We start from the raw sequence: 19,824 nt of genomic DNA, 5'->3' as shown, positions 1-19,824 counted from the left end.
CTCCCTTCTCCTACCTCCCAAGGCCATGGCTGCACCTCAGCTCCATACCCCCATCCCCAAACCACAAGAAGTTCACTAAGATTCTGGCCAAGACGTGCAATTTTGTCTACCATGTCTTGTAGCACTCAGCTCCTCTTAGGTGGCATTTCGGCGGAGTGGTGGAGGCTAACAGGACAGTTGCCTTGTGGAACAGAAGTAGAAAGTTCAGTTGCGTTGGCCAGCCTACTCTCCTTTCCATTTGACCTCTCACCTCTTTCCCTTCTGCAGTTGTAGTTCTTGTAGCACTTACCGTGTCTCCCAGGAAGCCACCGTGAAGCTCCTTTCCTCATCCACAATGTAGAAAAGGCTCAGGCCTATGCAGTAGGAAGGTTGGCTTTTCTGGTCTGGCTACAGTGAGCCTGTGCCAGATGCGTCCTTTCCTGGGGCTTGAGAGAGGAAGGCTAATGCAGCCGCTTCATCAAGCCCCTTCATCAGGCTTATACGCTGTCAGGTAGGAAATACCAAGTGGCAAAGATACTTAGATCTGCCCTGAGGCCTTCTAGTCTGTCAGTGTGGTTACTGTCCCACACATAGAGGGCGTGGAACCACAGTCTGAGAACCATTTTTCTGTGAGCCAGGACACAGAGCCTTGCAGGGAGCCTTCCAGGCACCCTACAGCACTGGCATGCATAAGGTGAGAGTCATTGGCCCCAAAGTTAGGGGTGTGTATATGCACGTGTGTGTGTGTGTGTGTGTACGCAAGTAGGCACACGGGGAGGGAGAGGGAAGCACTGTAGCTGGACAGAACTAGGTGCTGCTTTTCCCTCACCTCCCACTGGTCCCTCACTTGGCCAGTTTGCTTTGGGTGGGGTCTAGCTAGAAAGGCCCAGCTCAGTCCTGAGCCCGGTGAGATAACTCACAACCTGCTTTAAAGAGACGGGTGCTGGGGGCCCCTCATGTATACTCAGTGGGACAAAGAGCTGAATCCTCTGGTACCACGGAATGGCCTGAAGTAGCTATTTAATCTGCTTTTAGCAGAGGTTAAAAAAAAATCATCTGGGAAATTCTGACAATAGCGGGTAGATTAAAAACTGGAACTCTTATTCCCTACACATTGGTGACTAGCCAAGCCTTCTGGGTGGATATCTAGGGGGAAGGCTTCTTACTGGATGTAATTTGGGTCTGCTTTAAGCTTAGCCCAGTGCTGGGGACTGTCTACTTCAAAACACCCACCAGGGCAGTTCTGGGGCTCTGTCCTCCTGTATGTCACCTATATCTGCTCTGTGCCTGTGCTGGTGAGAACTGCTCAGGCTATGCCCACAACACCTGACTGGTGTCTCACTGCTGGATCCCAGGATAGAAAAAAAACAATTGAGATAAAAAACTGAATACTGGAGCCTCTGCACTGCTGTTGTTCCTGCCTCTCTCTGTGCACTCCCAGCAGACTGCTGGCAGTTCTCAAATGGAATGGAAAGTATCCTTCCCCTAATTTGACATTTAAATAGAACTGCTGTCATGGGTGTGTGTGTGTGTGTGTGTGTGTGTGTTTTAATTCCAATAAAGTCCTTTGAGGAGGGGACTGTGATCCTACTCCAAGAGCCTGTAACGAGGAAAGAGAAAAAACCTGCGAACAAGCTAGGGGCTGTGTGTCAGCTCTACATCTCCAGTGCCGGGCCTGAGGGCCTGAGGCGGGCCTTGCTCAGTCTGGGGCTACAGGGCAAACCAGAGAGGGTGGCGGTGTTGTGTCCCTTACTATTGCTCCTGCCTCCCTGGCTTGCCTGCTCCACTTTTCCCTCAGAAGTGTAGAATTAGGTAGGAGAGATTCAGACAGACCAGTTCCAGGAACTTCAGGTTGGATGAGGGAACAACTGCACTGATTTCTGGATTTACACCAGCCCCATGCCTTGAAACTAGCAGCACTTAGGGCTGGCTTTGCCGGGCTTGGTGGCTTTCCTGACAGGAGTGGATGAGAGCTGACCTTTCATCTAGAAGGAAGAAATGTGTGTGTGCTCTCGGGATGGCTGACGACACAAGCTGCCAGGGACTTGGGTCCTCTAAGCATCTTAGCCGTAACTTTATCGCCTCCCTATAAAAGAAGCATCAAACCCAGAGCCAGGTTGAATGAAAGAGTCAAGGACAAGAACATACTATCACCTGTTTACATTTAATACTTTGGACTTTCCAATGCCTGTTAACATGCATTTTCTCATCAAACCCTCACAACATCCCTGTGAGGTAGGTCAAACAGTAAGTGATTTGCCCACAGCCACACCAGTGTTAGGAGCTGAGCAAATGTAGACTGCAGCCCTCCTGGTTCCCAGGCCAATGTGCTTTTTACTGCATGATACACAGGCTCTTAGGTCAACCGGATACAGGAAGAGTAGAGCACTACCCCAGAAGCCTCCCTGCTCCCTAAGGTTGCAAAGGGCCACCAGAAATGCTGAGATTGGGGCATCAGGACCAGGGGTGTCCTCTGGAAGTTAAGACAGATAACAGAAGGAAGAACAGGAGTACTGGAGGTTCAGGGTCAACAACGGCCACTGCCACTCTCAGCAGAGCCTACGCTGTGTTCCCGTCTTGATCTCTGTCAGGTGAAAAGGCCTTAGTAATATACCCAGAGGAAGCTCAAGGCCCACTCCCAAAGGAAAGCAGCCTCAAGCCATGGTTAGGAAGTGAGACTCTGACCACCCCCTCCCCATTCCATTACACTCTAGCTGCCCAGAAGGAAGGGGAAGGTGAGGGCTGGCTGACTCAGCCTGCAAGTGCCTAGAGCCCTGGAGCTGAAAGGCCCCAGCACTGTGCAGCTAATGATTATTGTTAACTCTGAACAGGCCTTGGCACAGCAGCCAGCTGGCTCAGGGAAGATGCCTAGATCTCCCACAGTGAGGTTTGAAAAACAAGACCCAGAGCAGCCATGCACGGGGGTGGAAGGGTGGAGACAATGAGAAAGAAGGGACAGGCCGGTGTCAGGGACTGGGACGGGCAGTCTGCCCTGTGAGATGCTAGGGAGAGGAGAAACAGGCTGGCAAGGGGCGGTGGCCTACCTTTGATGCAGCTGAACAGCCAAGAAGGTGAGGCTGGAAGAATTAATTCCCCAAGACACAGGGCTCCTGCCATTCAACACCAACCCCAGCTCTGGTGGGGCTCAAGGGGAGTGGTTACGGGAAAGATGGGGGCTGGGGGAGGGGGTCTGAACCCAGACTGGTAATCCTGTTACCATTTGGATTTGGTTACAAAAAACATCTACATTTCTAATGTCCTCAAGGTTGAGTTTAAAATATCATATTTGGAATCAAGTCTTAGTGAGCCTGATATGCAAATTTGTGCAAATGACATGCTTTTTTTTTTTTTTTTTTTTTTTTTTTTAATTTGAGCACCCTGGCTTTTTTTAAAAAAGACAGTACAGGCTGACTACTAGCAGCTTTCCCTAGCCAGGGAACAAGGGCAAAAGGGCAGACATTCGCTTCTTCCCCCAAGGCCTCTGCCTCATTGCTGAGGAGCCCAGCTAATATCCCAGATGGGGAGATAAAGAGAGGTGGGGGAAACAGAGGGTGTAGGGAGGAGGAAACACACAAGCAGGAGGCATATGTAGCAGGCAGCTACCTCTTCCCAGCTGGAGGAAGAGTGCCCTGGCACTGAGGTCTAATGGTTGTCCAGCTGCTGGCCCAGGATGTGAGGGCAGGTGGTGATGGGATTCAGAGAAGGGGGGCAGAAGTCCCCCCACAACCTGGCCAACCGGGAAGAAGAGCTCCTCCTGGTGACCTACTCCCTATACTGCAGTCAGGCTAAGCAGAAGACCACCTGTGCCCTCCTCTCGGCCCTGTGCCCTTGCCCTTCAGGCCTCCTGGTCAGATAGGTGACAGCTGGCGCCCCTTCCTCCTGCAGAATATAAATGACTTCCCCCTTCCTCCGAGGGCTGGGAATAGACATCAGCTGGCACAGCCCACGCAAACTGCCGGCTGTCAGCCCGCCTGCCCGCCCGCCCACCAGCCCCCGCACCACCTGGGAGGAGGCAACACCTCAGGCAGGCTCAGGCTTTATGGCGCTGCCTGCTTGGCTCGCAGAAGCTGGTGAACCTCACCGGCCCTGTCACCCTGCTGTAGACAGGATGGGACTCCCAGCACTGGCTGTGACAGGGGGAGAGGAGATGGAGTCCCTGATCCAAGTGACACTAGGGAAGAATGCCCCAGGAACCATCTTCTCCAAGTTCAGACCACATTGGGTAGTTTGAGAGAGAAGAGCAGACAATAAGACAGGTATAATCACCCTCTGAACAGCACAGACCCCCTTTAGATGCTCTGGGTCTGGAGAGCTCCTGGAGATGCCATCTGACCCAATGAGATCCACTCAGAGGATGCTTGTGCCCTCGCAGTCCCAATTCCTGGACTGTTAAATCATACCAACCTCCTTGCTTCCGAGCCACCCAGACAGGAAGGTCTTACATCTTAGGAAGACCTGGGACATCTAAATTATTGCCATCTAGGAACGCCTGCCCTGCTTCTGGGACCTGGAGCTCCAGCCCCTATACCCAGGCCTCCCAGAGTATCCCCTGAGCTGTCTTTACTTGCCTCAACATCAGCTTTTCTGGCTTAGCCGTCTTCAGTCCTTGTCATGATCTATGGAGGTCCCATCTCTGCGACCAAGCCAGATCACAGTTAACCAGTCTGGCATCCAGCCCTCACCACTGAGAATGGTCTGGGGAACTAGCTTCAGTTTGGAACAAGGAGGGGTCTCTACAGGGAAGAGGGCCCAGCCCTTTTTTGCCAACTGGCAACAAACTCAGCCCCCTCCTAGACCAAAGAGCTGGCAAGAGACCGCAACTGAGAAAAGCTTAGCTGAGAAAGGGACCAGGGAGACTGTTTTCCCCAGATCAGAAAAGCCCTACCCCTCTTCCTTAGCTCTTAGTTTGTTCTAAAAGTTTCAGAATACCTACATAAAGCTATGTGCTAAGGCAAGAATGTGAGCCCTAGGAAGGGCTGAACATGAGAAGCTCAGGACTACTTTGCCACTGAGAACACATGTCGGGGAAGGTGCAAACCCATGACATGCAGCCCTCAAGCCCAGATTCTGAGGTGGGCTAAAGGAAGTTCTTAACTGAGCTAAGACGCCCAGCCAGGAGCCATAGGCTTGGTTAGGCCAATGCCCTTCTGCTCCTTCAAAAGCTTTAAAGTGACTTTAGTGCCTTTACTGTCTTGGAGTTCAAAAGAGCCTCACATGGGACCCTTCTTTCCACAGTGCCTGACCTTCTGTGCCCTAGTCCAGGAGCCAAATTGGCACAGATTCCTGGAAGGCCACAAAGACAGACCTGTCCCTTCAGAGGGATGAGAGAATAACAAATGTATGAATCACATCCTGAGTCTGCTTAGTGGTCCAGCCACCGTTCCAGAGCGGGGAGAGTGTTCTGTGACATCAACCTGACAGACACTGAATATTGGGAGATTGTTTAGAAACTCACCCATGACACAGATATGGAAACTGAGGTCCTGAGGCATGTGACTTGCCTAAGGTTGCACATTAGAACCTACAGGAACCATAACCCATGGGCTCTCTCCACACTGCTGTCTCCAACAGACCCAAAGAGCCACTGTGCTCATTCATAAGTTACCGTAACCCAACTCTCCATCAGGAGCACAGGCATGAAATGACTGCCAACACCATCACCACCGCCGCCCAACACTTCTGTGTCCCATCAAGAGTGGAGGCTTCAGGACCAAGGCCCCCCCCCCCCCCATCACCTTCCACTTGCACCCAGTATATTTCCCCATTTGGGCCCCCTGAATCGTCATCAGCAATAGCAGTTTGGGTTTCTGTGGCCCCTGGCCCAGCTAAGAAGTACAAAAATCCTACCACTTCTGAAGTGGATCCCTTGAAGGTCACCAGAGGAAACATTTAAGTCCAAGGCAAGTGTCCCCCTACATTCAAAGTTCAGAGGAACTTACATTTCCATTTTCTTCTTTGGCAAGTAGGAGCTGGAGATCTGGTGCATGATCACCAGGGCCGGATAGAGGGGCAGTGCCAGGCACAGGTACCAGGCTGCACCTTTGATCTGGGCCTGGAACCACACTGAGTGCATGCCTAGGAACACCGTTCCTGTAGCCATCAGGTAGACCACCAGTCCACAAGTCAGATGGTAGAGCTTGAGGCGAGCCACCCTTGAGACTCTGGCTGCTCGAGGACAGAGGAGGCAGAGCCCACATAGTGCCTGACCACTAGTGGCCAGCAGGGTCAGAGCGCCTACCCAGCTGTGCCAGGACACCAGGTGGGGCAGCTCACTGCGGGTCCTGCTGGAGATGATGAAGCCCAGGCCCAGGGCTGCACAGAGGATGGCTAGGGTCTGCCCTGCCCAGTGGAGTCGGATCCGAGCCTTTCGGGAGCAGAAGAAGAACGGGGAGTGCTCAGGCGAGAAGAGCAGGATGGCCTCAGCCATGCAGAGGCAGAACTGTGAACACAGGAGAGGGCCCATGAGCCTCAGGCCAGCTTGGAGGCCTAAGAAAAAAGGGGTGCTCTCATACATCCAAACAGGGAGTACAAAGGGTGGAGGCCAAAGAACTCCCACCAGGACCTCCTGCATCACAGGTCAGGATTTCTGGGCACAATGGAGAATCAACACTCGAGTGGAAGTTTTATCACTCAGGCTGACATCCATGCCCTACCTCCTCCTCCTCCTCCACAGGCAATGATTCCCACTTCTTGACCAATATTAAGCAAATCTTTAGCAAGTTCCTGAACTTTGAGGGGTAGGGGTGTTGGGGGGGGGGGTGATTGGACAACACGCCTTCTACTTCCTCCTTTTAGACCCTAGGGGAGAAAGATACATTTTCCATACTCTCCCAACCCCCTTCAACCACTTGATACTAACTACAGCCCGGCCCTCCATGTCTCCCAATCATAGGTTGCAGGGAAAGATGGGGCCCTTGCTCTTTCCCCCACCTCTCTGAGCCTCAGAAAGGCTGCACGTCTTCCAAAGGCTGGATGCTTCCCTACGGGCATATTCTAACGAATCAGCTCCAGAAAAGAAGCCCAAACTCACCGCCAAGGCCATGAATACAGGGTGCCAGGAGAAAAGACCTAAGAATCAAAGAGAACAGACTGACGGCTGGGCACCATTGTTTCTGCCCCTGTGGCTGGCTGGAGCCCAAAAAATCTGGCTATAGGGGAAAGGTCAGTGTACTATCCCCAGCTCCAATCACGAATCAGGAGCTCCGTGCAAAGTGGAGCAGTCAAGGGGGCCTTACGATGACCAACTAAGGGGACAAATATACATCAATTTGGCTTGTGTTCCCCATTCGGCACCTCGCAGCTGTCAGCCCAGTCCTAGAATGGACCTTGGTCTTCTTTGCTTGTATTCTCCATGAGGGTCTCTGCTTCTGATGAGCTGAGGTCAGTTCAGTGTCTGCCTCTCCACCCCAGCACCCAGAGTCGGATCCTTCCAGGACCCACCTCCCGGGGACCCGCCCCACCACGCCCTTACTACCCCTACACAGTACGCCTCCCCCCACCACTGCGGGGGTCCCCACGCCAGTTCTCCGAGCGCTCCAGGCGCCGCTCCTCCAGCATCCCGGCTCCGCCCCCTTTCCTGGCCCCGCCCCGCCTTGCACACTCACTGGTTCCCGGCCGGGACAGCACAGTCAGAAAGATGGTGAAGCCCAAAGCCACCAGGTGCGCCAAGATCCCACTGCCTCTCCGCAGCCAGCGGGTCAGTCTCGGCTCCCTCGCTGGAGCGGGAACCAGACCTACCTCCAGGGGCTGCATGGCCGGGCCGGCGCACACTCACAGCTGCTAGAGCGCGTCTTCCGGGTTTGCGATCGCGGAGGCGGCCGCGACGGCGGGAGAGGCCCCTCCCCGGGCCGCCGCCGGCAGTACGGCGGACTCGCCCACAGCGCCCTCTGTGGGCTGGGGGGAAAGCGCGTCGGCCCTAGGGAGCCCTGGGGGCAGAAGGGGACCCGACAGCAGGCGACCAGCCTGGTTTCAACCTCATTTGCACCTTTCTGTCCACAAGGACTTACGCCTCAAGTAGCCCGTAGAAATTACACGTATGGTAACTGATTCCACCCAAACCCCAATCACAAACTGCGTACACTGAACCAAGAGTGTGAGACCAGTGGTTTGAAAAGTCTTCTAGAAACACTGGATTTCTCAACCTGCCTACACCCTCCTGCCATCCCTTCTTCTGGCTTGTTAAGGGAATAAGAGTCTTTTCCGCCTAAAAGCAAAGAGACCGAAAGGACAAGGCCAAAAACTAGTGCCCTGTGCCTGGTGAGTTCAGGTTTGAGGACCAAAGGAGGGACATGCACTAGTCTCCAGTGAGATAAAGGGAAGAACTAGGGCACACGCAGCCCTTCCCACCTCCACACCATCTGTTCAGTCCTGGGGAGCCAGGTGATCCTGAGGGACCAGGTCCTCCCACATTCCTGCTGCCTCCCACACCAGAAGATCTGTAAGTGATCATACCCTTCCCCTTCTTGCCTCCAAAAAGGTGTGGTTCACCGTAAGGAGACCTACCTGGGAGAGACCCTATCCCTTCCTGAAGGGCAAACCCACAGGCTACGGACAGAGACCAAAACAGGCTGTCCCGCAGAAATCACGGACATCCTTAGAGCAGTTACCAACTCAATTCGAGCTCCCCGAGTGGTTGAGAAAATAAGGCTGCTAGTGAGAGGCGGGAAGGGCAGGAACAGCTGGAGACTGAGGCAATAATTCAGAGATGGGATGGAGGCCCAGGACTGGATGGAGGCTGAAAGACTGGAGAAGGGCCCTAGCTGACTCCCACAGAGGTTCAGGGCAAAGACCTGAGAGTAGAGCCGGAGGTGTGGCTCCCCACCCCGTCAAGTTTCCCTTGATGACTCGAGTCATCTCTGGGGTAAAGACTCTGGCTAGCCTTGCTCCCTCAGAGCTACATGCCTCATCATCTTATCTGAAGAGAAGACTGCCCCCATGACACAAACCCCAGCCATTTCCACATTGTTTAAAAGGACAAAAATATAAGAGCTAAGAGACTTCTGCAGGCAAGAGATGGGAGCTGGAGTCTGGCTGCCCATCATCTTGGCCTCTTGGGGTGCGGATGGGGACAGCAAGGACACTCATTTTATTACATCTTTTTCCTTCCTTTTCTACGTTTCTGTTTTTACATTTTCTTAGCAGCAACAGAACAGGGAGACAGTCTTGAGGTATTTTAAAGAGTTTTTTTTTTTTTTCTTAAAAAAAATAATATAAAGTTATAAAAAGCGGCAGCAGCCTGGGGCCCGGATCTGGAGGGGAGGAGGTGCTGGCGGCTCCATCGCAGTGGGCAGGCACTTTCTTGTTAATGGGCTTTAGACTGCAGGAAGACAAGAGGCAAGAGACACGGTCAGGCTGGGGGGCCTAGCAGGCCTCCTACCCGTGCACTGTGTGGACCATTGGAGCTAAAGCTTGCTTTTCTCCTGCTGGGCTGGTGAGGGAAGCCGGGTGAAGGGTGAAGGGAGAGATGAATGCCAGCCCAACAGGGACAGCCTGAAAACACCCATGTACACATGCACGCACGTGTGGGGCACTGCCCCAAACCCTTTCATATGGGTGCCAGAGGATTTGGTACACGTCTGGCCCGTGCCTGAACCGGAAGGGCATCCCCTGTCTCACCGCCAGTAAGTCCTCCTGGCTGAGATCAAATGGATATAGCCCATATAATGCTACTCCAGGGCTGCCATCAGAAGAGGCACATAAACCTGGCTGCTGGCTTTACCAGAAACCCTGGAAAACTCGCCTAGCCCCTGAAAACCCGGAAGTGGGCACATGTGCAAGGTGGGCACATATACGTATGTGGACCTTGGGTGGTGTTCCTGCCCTTGCATGCCCTGATGCCCAGAGGCAGAACCAAAGAACTGGATCAGCCTGCCCACCCTGCTGCCCAGCATGTCGGGCCACAGCTTGGCAACCCAGACTCCACCCCATTGCCCAAACCTTTCCCATCAGAGTTCATGGAATCCAACTGCCTTTCCTTCAGGGGACAGAGGTAGCTCTAGTTCCTGGTGTGAAGGCCACAGCCAATTCAGAAAGTGGCCCTTTGATTAAAACAGAAGCAGGTGTCGGGGCAGGGGAAAGGTAGCATCTCTTTAGCTCAAGGGAGAGGGCTGGAGATAAAGGGAGGCCCATCAAACAAAAGCTAGGTTACCTTTCGAAGAGCTGACCTACCTCTCCCTAGAGAAGATGGCCCAGGAACTGTCTCAATTTCCTCTTTCATCCCTTCCCTACACAAACATTTACTTAGCACCTTCTCTGTGTCAGGTCCCCACTGTGTATTCTACCCTCGTCCATCCTGACTTTTCCCTGCCCATGCTCTTCAGGGAGCTGGGCTGGTACCTTCAGTGTAGAACACTTCTCCTCAAAGGCCATGGCTGGACCCGGCTTCTTGCGGCGCACAGAACAGGCCGCATCAGCAGGGGCGCCAGCCTGGCAGTGCTTGGCCTTCACTGGCCGGCAGTAAGTGGCCAGGTTTTTCCGCTTCTTGGCTACCTCCTCCTCAGAGAGGCAAGTGGTTGGCAGGGCCTTGGCTGGGTGTCCAGCCGCTCCCCGGTTGTCCAGCTGAGAAGCCTTGACTGGAGTAGGGGGCTGATGAGGGGAACCCCGACAGTCCAGGGGCCCTGCCCGCTTCACTCTTGGCCCCACTGTCCCATTAAGCCCCATGCCCAGGGCGGTTTTAGTCTTGGCCGAGAGGCCCCGGCAGCCAGAGGGTTTGCCTTTTCCAGGGGGATCCAGGATGCAGGTCCGTTTGAAAGTAGTGGGGCCTGGTGATAACTTTCGCTTTCGAGAAGGGGCCTCCACCTCAGCCCCGTCCTTGCCTTTGGACGACTTGCTGGCCTTCGAAGGCGGGAGTTTGCTGAAGGATGGGGATGGCGTGTTGGCAGGCAGTGGTGAGGTGATGGCCTGGCTCCCGCCCATGCACTCCGCCTGGCTGCAGGCAGCTGCCACACTGGGGGAGCCTGCAGGGTAGCTGGGGACAAGGCCGTCCTTGGCGGGGGGCGTGGAGGCTGGGCAGGCGGGTCTGAGGGGTGGGCCTGGAAGGCGGGGGCAGCTGCCAGTAGAGGATGGGCTCAGGGGAGCAGCGAGTGCGGAGCTGACAAGGTGGGATGGAGGCTCAGCCGCCGGTGGGATCTTCCTGCAGCAGAGAGAGAGCTCCACTGAGATGCCAAGCAAACAAGAGGCCCTCCCTTCCGACATACACCAGTCTCTCCGCCCCACCTAGAGATGGCCCACAGAGCCCCGGCCTTGCTGCCATCTGCTGGGAGACACTGGAACTGAGGGTTAGGAAGACAGCACAGGGATAAGCAGGAATGAACTAGTATACACACCCATTAAGAACCTCGTTTCAAATCGCAGTTTGGACATCCCCTATCCCTAGTCACCCAAGAGGTACTGGAAGTGATGGCTAAGAGTCGGGATTCCCTCCCAGACCGCCCACCCATGCCCTGCCTTAGCCCAGCTTCAGGCTGCCAAGTTTCCCCGCCTTCTGTTCGTTCTATCTGGGGTCTTCCCGACAAACGCCGAACCACATCCATAGGTATGTGAGAAGAATTAGGGCTTCTGAAGCTCACGTATGTCTGGGGCTTGAGGTCTAGGGAGGGAAGTTCTGGGCCTGAGAGACTCACTTCCACATGTGTGAGCTGAGGTGCCGCTCCAGCATGGAGCTCAGTGCTGAGCAGAACCGGTCCAGCCGGCGGCTAAACACGTAGCATCCTGGACTCACCAGCCGGCTCCCAAACGTGCAGAACTAGAGGCAGAAGGAAGGGCCGTGGTTAGCGGGGCCTGGGAGGCAGGGAGGGCTCCTGTACAAAGGATCTGACCTCCTCCCCGCACTGTGGGCCAGGAGGGCTGGGCCACCCCCCACCCCAGGTCCCTGCCCCAGGTCCTTACCGCCTGTGGCCGCGGGGGCCGGGTTGCATAATGGCAGTCAGGGGGGAGGTGGAGGTCCTCAGATGTCCCCTCCTCCTCACTCTCCTCGCTGGAGGCCTGGGCCCCACCCCGGGGCAGGGGAAAGGGGAACAGGCCTGGGTCCCCATCACCACCACAGGGGCCTTCATCATCCAACTCACTCTCAGAGGAGGCCCGGGACCTGGAAGGGCCAAAGGGGATGTGAGGGCGATGAGACTGAGACAGGAGTGGGTCGGGGTGGGGGTGTCCCTGAACCGCCAGGGCAGACACCCTGCTGGGCAATCAGACAAAGAGGAAGGAGGACAGGAAGGGAGGGAACAACAGAGCTCACATTGTAAGAGCCGGAAAGGTCAGGGGCCACAGCTCCCAAGGGATCCTCTCCCCAGCCCCTTCACTTCCCAGGCCCTGCCTCCTGGGGGGTGGGGGGGGGGGTGGGGAATCTGCTCCAGATTTGCCTCCTCCAGAAAATCTTCTGAGCTTAACTGCACCCAGCTCTGGTCAGCCCAGTCAATTCTCTCAACCCCCTTCTTGCATGAGCCTGTCTGTGAGCTGAGCCTGTTTCGCGTCTGCCCCCTGTGTTACAGGCAGAGATGCATGTGTCTCCTTCCGGCAAGGCAGGCTCTCCCAGGGCTCCAGCGCAGCCTCTGCACACGAAGGGGCCAGTGAATGAATACAGTAGGACTGCCTCACCCAGGACCCTGACCCTTTCGGTTCCCCAGTTACAAGTTTTGGCCTGTCAGAAGCAGCTGGGAAAATGTTTTTATCCCAGGTACTGTAACTGGCAAGCTACACAGAGGCTCAGGTACTACGGTATGCTTGGTTAGAAGCAGGTAGTCCCCTACTTCCACACCACTGCTGGGGGCCCCCAGGTATCCCCCAAGCTCAGGGCAGAGTGAGACTCCCTGGGTCAATCTCCCGGGGTCCCTGATGGTTTCAGACCAAGTGTCCCCAGATGGGGGACTGGATCCTGGACTTACCTGGGCAGTGCACAGTATGGGTAGGTCTGCTTGGCGCGAGCAGAGAAGGTGCTGCTGGGGGCGGCTGCTGCCACAACCTGGACTGAAGAGAGGGGCTCCTGGGAGGGGCGCTCAAGAGTGGGCTCCTTGCGCCCTGGGCTCTTCTCCTTGGGAGACTCCCCTTTGCGAGAGTTGGCCTTCAGTTCTGCCACTAGCACGTCAAAGTCCTTGGCTCGGCCCTGGACCTCCCGGCGCTGGTGCACTGAGTGGATCTAGAATAGGGTGAAGGGTGGGGAGGGGGTGTGAGCTGAGCAGGAGTAAGAGGCAGCAGTGTGCTCTAGCCTGGGCAAGTGGAGAAGGGGGCTGTGAGTATGTTTGTGGGTGTATTTGTGTGTCTTTGTTTCACTCCCCCAAAGGACCAGAACCTTCCATTGGAGTGGGGCAATCTGGAAGCCACCCCTACCTACTGTTCCACCGTGGGCCCACTGAGAACAGCCTCCTCTCCCCTTGCTTCACTGGGGCTTTACTCCCACCCTCTGAGCTGGATCTTGGCTAACGCTGTGGTTTCTCTCCTTGCCCAGGACCTGTGTGTGTGCTGTCCCTCACGGTGCGGTGGGACTGGGATTACCTTGCAGGTTAGTAGGCGGGTACAGATCTTTTTGGTCTCTGGGTTTATTACCCCACACTGCCTGTTGAGGTCGCACTCCTTCCCTGTGGGGAAAACAGTTCCTGTGAACCCCAGGGCCATTTCCCATGGAAAGGCCTAGGGAGAGCTGGGCCTGAGACACAAGAGCCTCCGGCGGTCAAGTCCAGGGCTCCGGCCTCCCAGAGAAACGCCTCCCAGCACCAGCAGCTCCCTGCTGGGCGAAAGAACTATCCCCATCCCCATGCCCAGCCCAGGCCCTCCTTTTAGCAATGCCAAGTCCAAAACAGGGCAACACATATCAAGAAACAAAAGCAGCCACAGGTATGTGGGATGCCAGAGAAACCAGCTGTGGGAGCGATCGGATGCCCTGGATCTAGGTGAGAAAAGAGCTAAAGGTCAACAGCCCAGGGTGATGCCCTGCTTGGGCATAAGCTCCCTTAGCCTTGATCAGGAAACCTGGGCTGGAGAGAGGCTTCCTAGAAAGCAAGGAGTTTAAGCACGTGTCCACATCAAGGGGTGACCATGGGCTCCCGTACCCTGCAACCAGTGATGGCCGGGCCCACTCGTTCCTGACCCCTTTCCGTCAGGTCCAAGAACAAAGCAGTCCAAAAGGGTTCCCACTCTACCTTCCTGACCCCCAAGATCATGACTACTTACGAGCCATCTTCCGGTGGGTTTTGGGGGGCAGTCTGGCCCCACCAGGCTCCTTTTCAGGGGGGCTGCCTTCAGCCCGGTGACTGGGGCCCTCGCTGGGGGTCATCTCGATGCTCTCTCTCCCAGGAGGTTCTTTAGAAGGGGTTGCCATGGGGGTTTTTCCAGGGGAGTCCTTGGTGAGGCCGCCAGGCTGGCTGAGGAAAGCAGAGGGCGGGGCCACCCTGATTCCGTGTCCATCGGGCTTCGGGAGACTGGACATCTTCTCCAGATTCACCACAGGCACGAAAAGGCTACATATGGAGAGAGGGTGTGGGCTGGGGGGCAGGGGGGCTGGGCCTGGGCCCTGGACTCTAGCCCAGAGCCATCTCCTTCCCAGCCCTGGAATTTGGGTGGGCTCCAGCAGGGGTGCAGAACATGGGAAAAGGGGACCCCATATTCCTTGGAACATATGGAAGGGAGCGGCAGAGAGAGCTGGCTGCCTCCTGCTGTGAGCAGTGCCCACGGCCCCACAGCTGCCTGCATTTGTGTTAATCCCTCCCTGGGCTAGGGTCAGGGTCAAGGCTGGTCTCAGGGAGTCTCCAGCCTCTCCTTACCAGAGGTTGTCCTTCTGTGTCTTATCAGGAGGCTGGTGGCCACGGCTCCGGGACCCCTGGCCCTTCTCCCTGGAGGTTTTGGTGGAACCTGGGGCCCTACAAGCTGGGCCCTGCCCATTCACTACATGGCATTTTTGAGAGCTGGCAGGGGCTGGAGGTGGGGGTGGGGCCCGGGCGTAAAGCTTGCTGAGGGGCCCATGTCTTCTTTCTGTCACCAGGAGGTGGAGAGAGTAATCGAGGTGAGTGGTATCAACTGCCTCCTTCCCCAACCTCCTAGCCCTGCTCATGGACTCACAATACAAACTCTGGACTTTCCCAAGACTAGATTTTAAATTTGCCATCTTCCCACCTGAATCTGAGCCTTCAAGACTCAAAAATTCTAGGATCCAGTTTCTTGAACCTTTTAGCTCTTCCTCTAATTCCACCAGATGCTAGAATTTTGCTCAAACAATCACCCTGACCCGCCACAATCCTCTGAAACCGCCCCCAGGACCTTCTGATCCCCAGCGCCTTCCCCTATTACCCACGTGACCTCCCAACTGACCCTGTCCTCAGAGTTCTGTGCTCCACCTTCCCCTGTTCCCTCTATCTCCTCCCTAGGGCGCCCCTCACCGCAGTGCTTCTGGAAAGCTTGAGGCTTCACCACTTGGCTGCAGTGGTTACACACAACCAAATAGAAGTCATCATGGGCAGGGCAGTGCCCGAAGATGGACATGTCTGCAATGACAGAAGTCCTTATCACTGGGGCTGGGGATCCCAGGGTTTCTCTGTAAGATCAGAGAGCACTCCTACCCCCACTCAGAAGATACCTTCCCCACCCCCACCCCTGCAGCCCCCCATCTGCCCCAGGTCCCAGCCCTAATGTGTGTCAACTCCCACCTTCTTTAATGAGGGTCATGGCATCCAACTTCTTTGTGTTTTTGTTACTCTCCTCCAACTCAGCCCCTGGAGGAGAAACACAGCTCAGAAGGCCCACCCCTACCCCAGGAGCCCCAACTCCTACCCAACCAGCACTGGCAGCCAAGCAGTAGGAAGCCCACACTCCCTAACAAGCTCCTGGTGCTCAGGACCACTTGGAGAAGCTTTCAGTGGGTCATTTTCAAGCGCCCATTCTTCCTTTACCTGCTACCTCTGCAATGAGCTAATTCCATTAGAAGGGATCCTGGCACCTTTCCTATGGACCCTTCACTCCAAGGTGCAAGTCAGGGTTCCACTGCTGACTAGCTGAGTGATTGTGGGTAAATATGATCTCCTTCTGGGCTTGCTTCCCCATTTAAATGAGAAACAATCCTTAGCATATTTTACTATACCCTTCTTGAGATTTCTTAGATGGGTCCTTTCTGCTACTCTGTGCCATACCAAACATATACTCTCCTAGGACTCCATCCCCATGAATGCAATTTTGTTCCACTTGGGTTACCATGGCACTGACAAAGTTACACCCAGCTTCTCAGGTCCTGCGTTGACAGGATGGTCACAGAGCACAGAAACTGCTGTATTGGGGGTCCTATGGCATCTTCAAAGTCCCCGTGGTCAGCTATGCAAGCCCCTCCCCTCTTTAGGAGGGCTTTGGGCAAGGGTTGCCCTTGTACCTCAGTTTCTGGGTTGATGACAAAAACATCTTAGCTGTGCAAGGCAGCTCTTTCCCCCATCCCCCTACCTCACTCCTCTCCCCTCCCCTTCTCTACGCCCCCTCCCTGTCCCTTGGAAAAAAAAATCAATTCTGAGTCACCAAACCCGTCTGATTCCATTTCCGGTTCTCAAAGCACCCAGACCCTGACAATGGCCCCATCCTTGCCCACCCAGCATGGGGCAGTCCTGGGGTAGCCTGGGCTTCCACTTAGATGTGCTTCTAACGCCTACTAATAGATTTGCCCCTTTCTAGGATGAGAAGATCGCTGACAGTCTTACATAATCTCCAGATATGAAGGGTAGTGGGTTAGGCATGCAAGAGACAAGGGGCAGCTCCCACTCTTAAGTCCGTTTAAATGCAGTGATGGGCAGAACTGAGCTGGGAGTCGGATGTCTCAGAGGAGAACAAGTGTCATCAGAGACCGCTCCATGCGGTCTCCTCCTCCACCTCTTCTCACTTGCAAACTTCTTCAGGGCTGTGATGCCTGCTGTCACCCCAAAGGCCACGAGGCCAGGTGCCCCCTGGGGCCCAGGAGACAAAGATCAGCAGAAGGGGCTGTCAGCCCCCTTACTAAAGGCACTCAGGGGCCTAGAGAAGGTGGGGGTCAGGGGAGAGAGCCAAGAGGGAGGGCAAGAGGCCCGGGAAAGGACTGAGGGTTGCAGGCAGAGAGGGATGGATGGACGAAAGGAGGGAGGAAGGGAGGATGGATTGATGGATGGACCGACGAACTAATGCGGAGGGGGCGGGGGGCGGGGGGGGTGGTCCAGTAGCACTGTAACCGGCAGGCAAACGCCGACGAGGAGCAGGAGGTGTGGGGCAGAAGGCGAAAGAACAAGGGGGGTTGGGAGGGGGGCACAGAAGTGGGGTGCGTGGGAAACACGTGGAGAGGACTGTTGCGGACGGGGAAAGCCCTAGGCAGGTGCAGGAGGGGCGGAAGCTAGAGGACAGCAGGCGAAGAGAAAGATAAAGGCAAGCAGATGTGGGGGCAGGTACTGGGCACCGGCAGAAGCAGAGGTGGGCAGGGTGGGCTGCGGGCTGTGAGCCGGCGCTAGGACCCGGAGGCGCGAAGGTGACGGAGCAGGCGGGCACTAGGACCCGGCGGGTCCTTTGTTTGGGGGGCCGGGGAGCCGGACGGCGGCTCCCGTCGGCGGCTCCCCTCTGCTGGCGGGGGCCCGGAGAGGGGGAGGGGAGACAGTGATGGGGTCCCCGGACTCTAGGGGAGCTTCACTCACCGTCGGCCGCGGGCAGGTCGGCCCGTTCCACCCACGAGCTCCAGCTCTGTCCCGCGAAGTCATCGAGACTCGGCACCCGCCGCTCCAGAGCGGCCATTGCTGCCGCCGCGCGTTCACGCACCGCCATCACCGCCGCGGACGCGCGCCCGCCCCGGCGCCACCGCCGCGCGGCCCCCTCCCCCCAAGCCCCGCCGCGGGCACGCCTCCCCTCTCCCTCCCACCTTTCCAGCTCACTCTTTGCGCAAGCGCAGCACAGGTTGCCTGCCCCTCACTCTCCCTCCCGCGTAGCCTTCTGGGAAATGTAGTCTTGGAGGGCGTGCTGTTGCCTACCGTGCTTGCTGCAAAAGCCCCTGCAAAATGCACAAATGCGGGGGGCAAAGAGACCAAAGCCCCAGGACCTCCTCTCCTAACCCTTGTGCATACATTCTTTGTGCTACCAGCCCACTCTTCCAAGCTCACTGCATACACACCTTAGCCCCAAACCTCTCTCTGCCCAAGACGCCCCTCTAAGCCGTGTCTCCGCCAGCTGGCTGGCGCCCCTTCCCGGGCTGGCGGTCAAGAAGCGACTTCGCTCCCCAGTAGATCGAATAGGGTAGGTGCAGGGAGGTGGGCGCTGTGAATCAGAAGGGCAAGGGGAGGGAGTCTGTAGGATGCGCTGAAGGACACAAGGGTTGGAGTGGGGGGGGGGGGGGAGGGTCCTCGTCTACCGTGTTGTGCTTCATCTGTGGGAAACCCACGCTGCCCTGATGCAGGGCAGAGGGTTGGAGTGGCGTTGTCTGGGTTTGGAAGGACCTAGATGGGCTGATCAAGATCACCTGTCAGGATGACAGAAGGCTATCTCCGAGCTAGAGCCAGCCCCGGAACTGGGGTGGCCCCGAGGCTGCTGGTGTTTGCGGCATCTCTGCTGATCCTTCTCTCCTCCTGAGAACTGCGATCGATACCCTGTGCCGCCTCTTCCCAAACCCTGGCTGGACCCCGACTCCATCCATCACTTTGGCTTCTTTTTCTAATGAATATTTTCTCTGCTGGAAGGGCTGCTACCAGAGCCTCAGCATAGGGAGATTTCTCATCAGATCTGTCATTTTCCTTGCTATGGCCTGGAAAATACCTTAATCATCCTCTTTCTTCTTCTCAGCTGATAACATTTCTTCCCACCCTCACACAATCAAGAGACAAAAGCCTACCTCCCACCCCCGCATCACAACAGAAAAGAGATACTAGTTCTCTTTTCCCTCTTCAACTCCTCACACCTCACCCCATATTAATTTCTTAAGCTAAAGGGAAACCAAATTGGAGGCAAATAAGTCAAGGTCTGTGACCTCAAGACCTCAGACTTTCTTCTCATTTTCACCCAGGGAAGGTTTAAGTACCGCAAAGATAATCTCTGAGAGCAGAGATCCTTAACCTGAGAACGACAGATGATCCCTAGGGGGTCCAGGAACTTGGTGAAATTGAATGCAATATTGTGTCCAAGATATAGGGAATGCAAGGTAGCATGTCAGAAGGGGGATAGAGGTGCAAGTTTGTTCAGAAAGAACCTTTATAGTTAAGAGGGCAAGGCATACAGCCTTCACCTCCTGACAGGAAGCTTGTCTGGGTCACAGAGCAAATGGAAACAGTATTGTGGAAGCCACTGTCTCTTGCCTTTTGAGTTTACTGTAAATCTGCTAATGAGCCTCAGTTACTTTGGACAAATTGGTGCCACCAAAAGAGAAAATGCAGACTCTATTGCTTTGAGTGCAGCATGGAAAGGAGTGGAATGATGTTTTGGTGGAAATACTGATATTTGTCCGATAACTTAAAGTAATGGGAGAAGAGGGGGAGAAAAAATCTCTCTGGAAGGGTTCTAGGCTTGGCTCCTTCATGGCAAATGCTTTGAAGCACTGTTTATTCAAATGTGTAATAACAAGCACCAGAAAACAACATGCAACATTCTCCCCCCACCCCGATCTTCAATCCTGGAAGTAGGAGACCTATGACCATGATAGTGGGGAGAACTCAAGTTCAGAAAAAGTCCTTGGTGGGTACCCTGGCAGGGTCAGAATTTAGGAGGGCAAAGGGCAAATGCCTTGCCTGTTAGCCTCCTGCAGTCTGAAGAAACCAGACACGGTCTCCTACCTTAGGCCCTACTAGGCAAAGCAGTAGTGCCAGCCCTGATTAGAGGGGATGTGAGTCCTATGAGGACAGCTCTGCCCTCAGCACTTGGCCTAGCCCAGCCTTCTGGAGG

General features: G+C 55.4%; 2 protein-coding genes across 7 annotated transcripts; both read right to left on the bottom strand.

Annotated features, from left to right (window-relative positions):
- Positions 1-3,325: 3,325 nt before the first annotated feature.
- LOC122228286 (probable transmembrane reductase CYB561D1) lies at positions 3,326-7,789 on the bottom strand. 4 transcript variants are annotated; one of them, XM_042953275.1, is made up of 3 exons: positions 7,584-7,762; positions 7,010-7,047; positions 3,326-6,418 (listed from the first exon to the last, which is right to left on the bottom strand). In XM_042953275.1, exons 1-3 carry the CDS (start codon positions 7,729-7,731, stop codon positions 5,915-5,917), a joined length of 690 nt encoding a protein of 229 aa, XP_042809209.1. In that variant the 5' UTR covers positions 7,732-7,762; the 3' UTR covers positions 3,326-5,914. The 4 variants fall into 4 exon arrangements, with proteins under 4 accessions (XP_042809209.1, XP_042809212.1, XP_042809211.1 ...); XM_042953278.1 differs by having other exon boundaries at positions 7,717-7,761; XM_042953277.1 differs by lacking the exon at positions 7,010-7,047 and having other exon boundaries at positions 7,717-7,789.
- Positions 7,790-9,172: 1,383 nt separating this feature from the next.
- ATXN7L2 (ataxin 7 like 2) lies at positions 9,173-17,724 on the bottom strand. 3 transcript variants are annotated; one of them, XM_042951351.1, is made up of 11 exons: positions 17,598-17,724; positions 15,612-15,677; positions 15,345-15,449; positions 14,733-14,940; positions 14,143-14,429; positions 13,468-13,550; positions 12,861-13,111; positions 11,866-12,064; positions 11,601-11,722; positions 10,315-11,110; positions 9,173-9,295 (listed from the first exon to the last, which is right to left on the bottom strand). In XM_042951351.1, the coding sequence occupies exons 1-11, from the start codon at positions 17,722-17,724 to the stop codon at positions 9,281-9,283; spliced, it is 2,259 nt and encodes a 752-aa protein (XP_042807285.1). In that variant the 3' UTR covers positions 9,173-9,280. The 3 variants fall into 3 exon arrangements, with proteins under 3 accessions (XP_042807285.1, XP_042807286.1, XP_042807284.1); XM_042951352.1 differs by lacking the exon at positions 17,598-17,724 and adding an exon at positions 16,644-17,014; XM_042951350.1 differs by having other exon boundaries at positions 9,173-11,110.
- Positions 17,725-19,824: the final 2,100 nt, after the last annotated feature.

The sequence above is a fragment of the Panthera leo genome, chromosome C1, assembly GCF_018350215.1.
Source record: "Panthera leo isolate Ple1 chromosome C1, P.leo_Ple1_pat1.1, whole genome shotgun sequence".
Classification (NCBI taxonomy): domain Eukaryota; kingdom Metazoa; phylum Chordata; class Mammalia; order Carnivora; family Felidae; genus Panthera; species Panthera leo.
The sequence above is the reverse complement of the archived record's forward strand: the minus strand, read 5'-3'. Positions and strand labels throughout refer to the sequence as shown.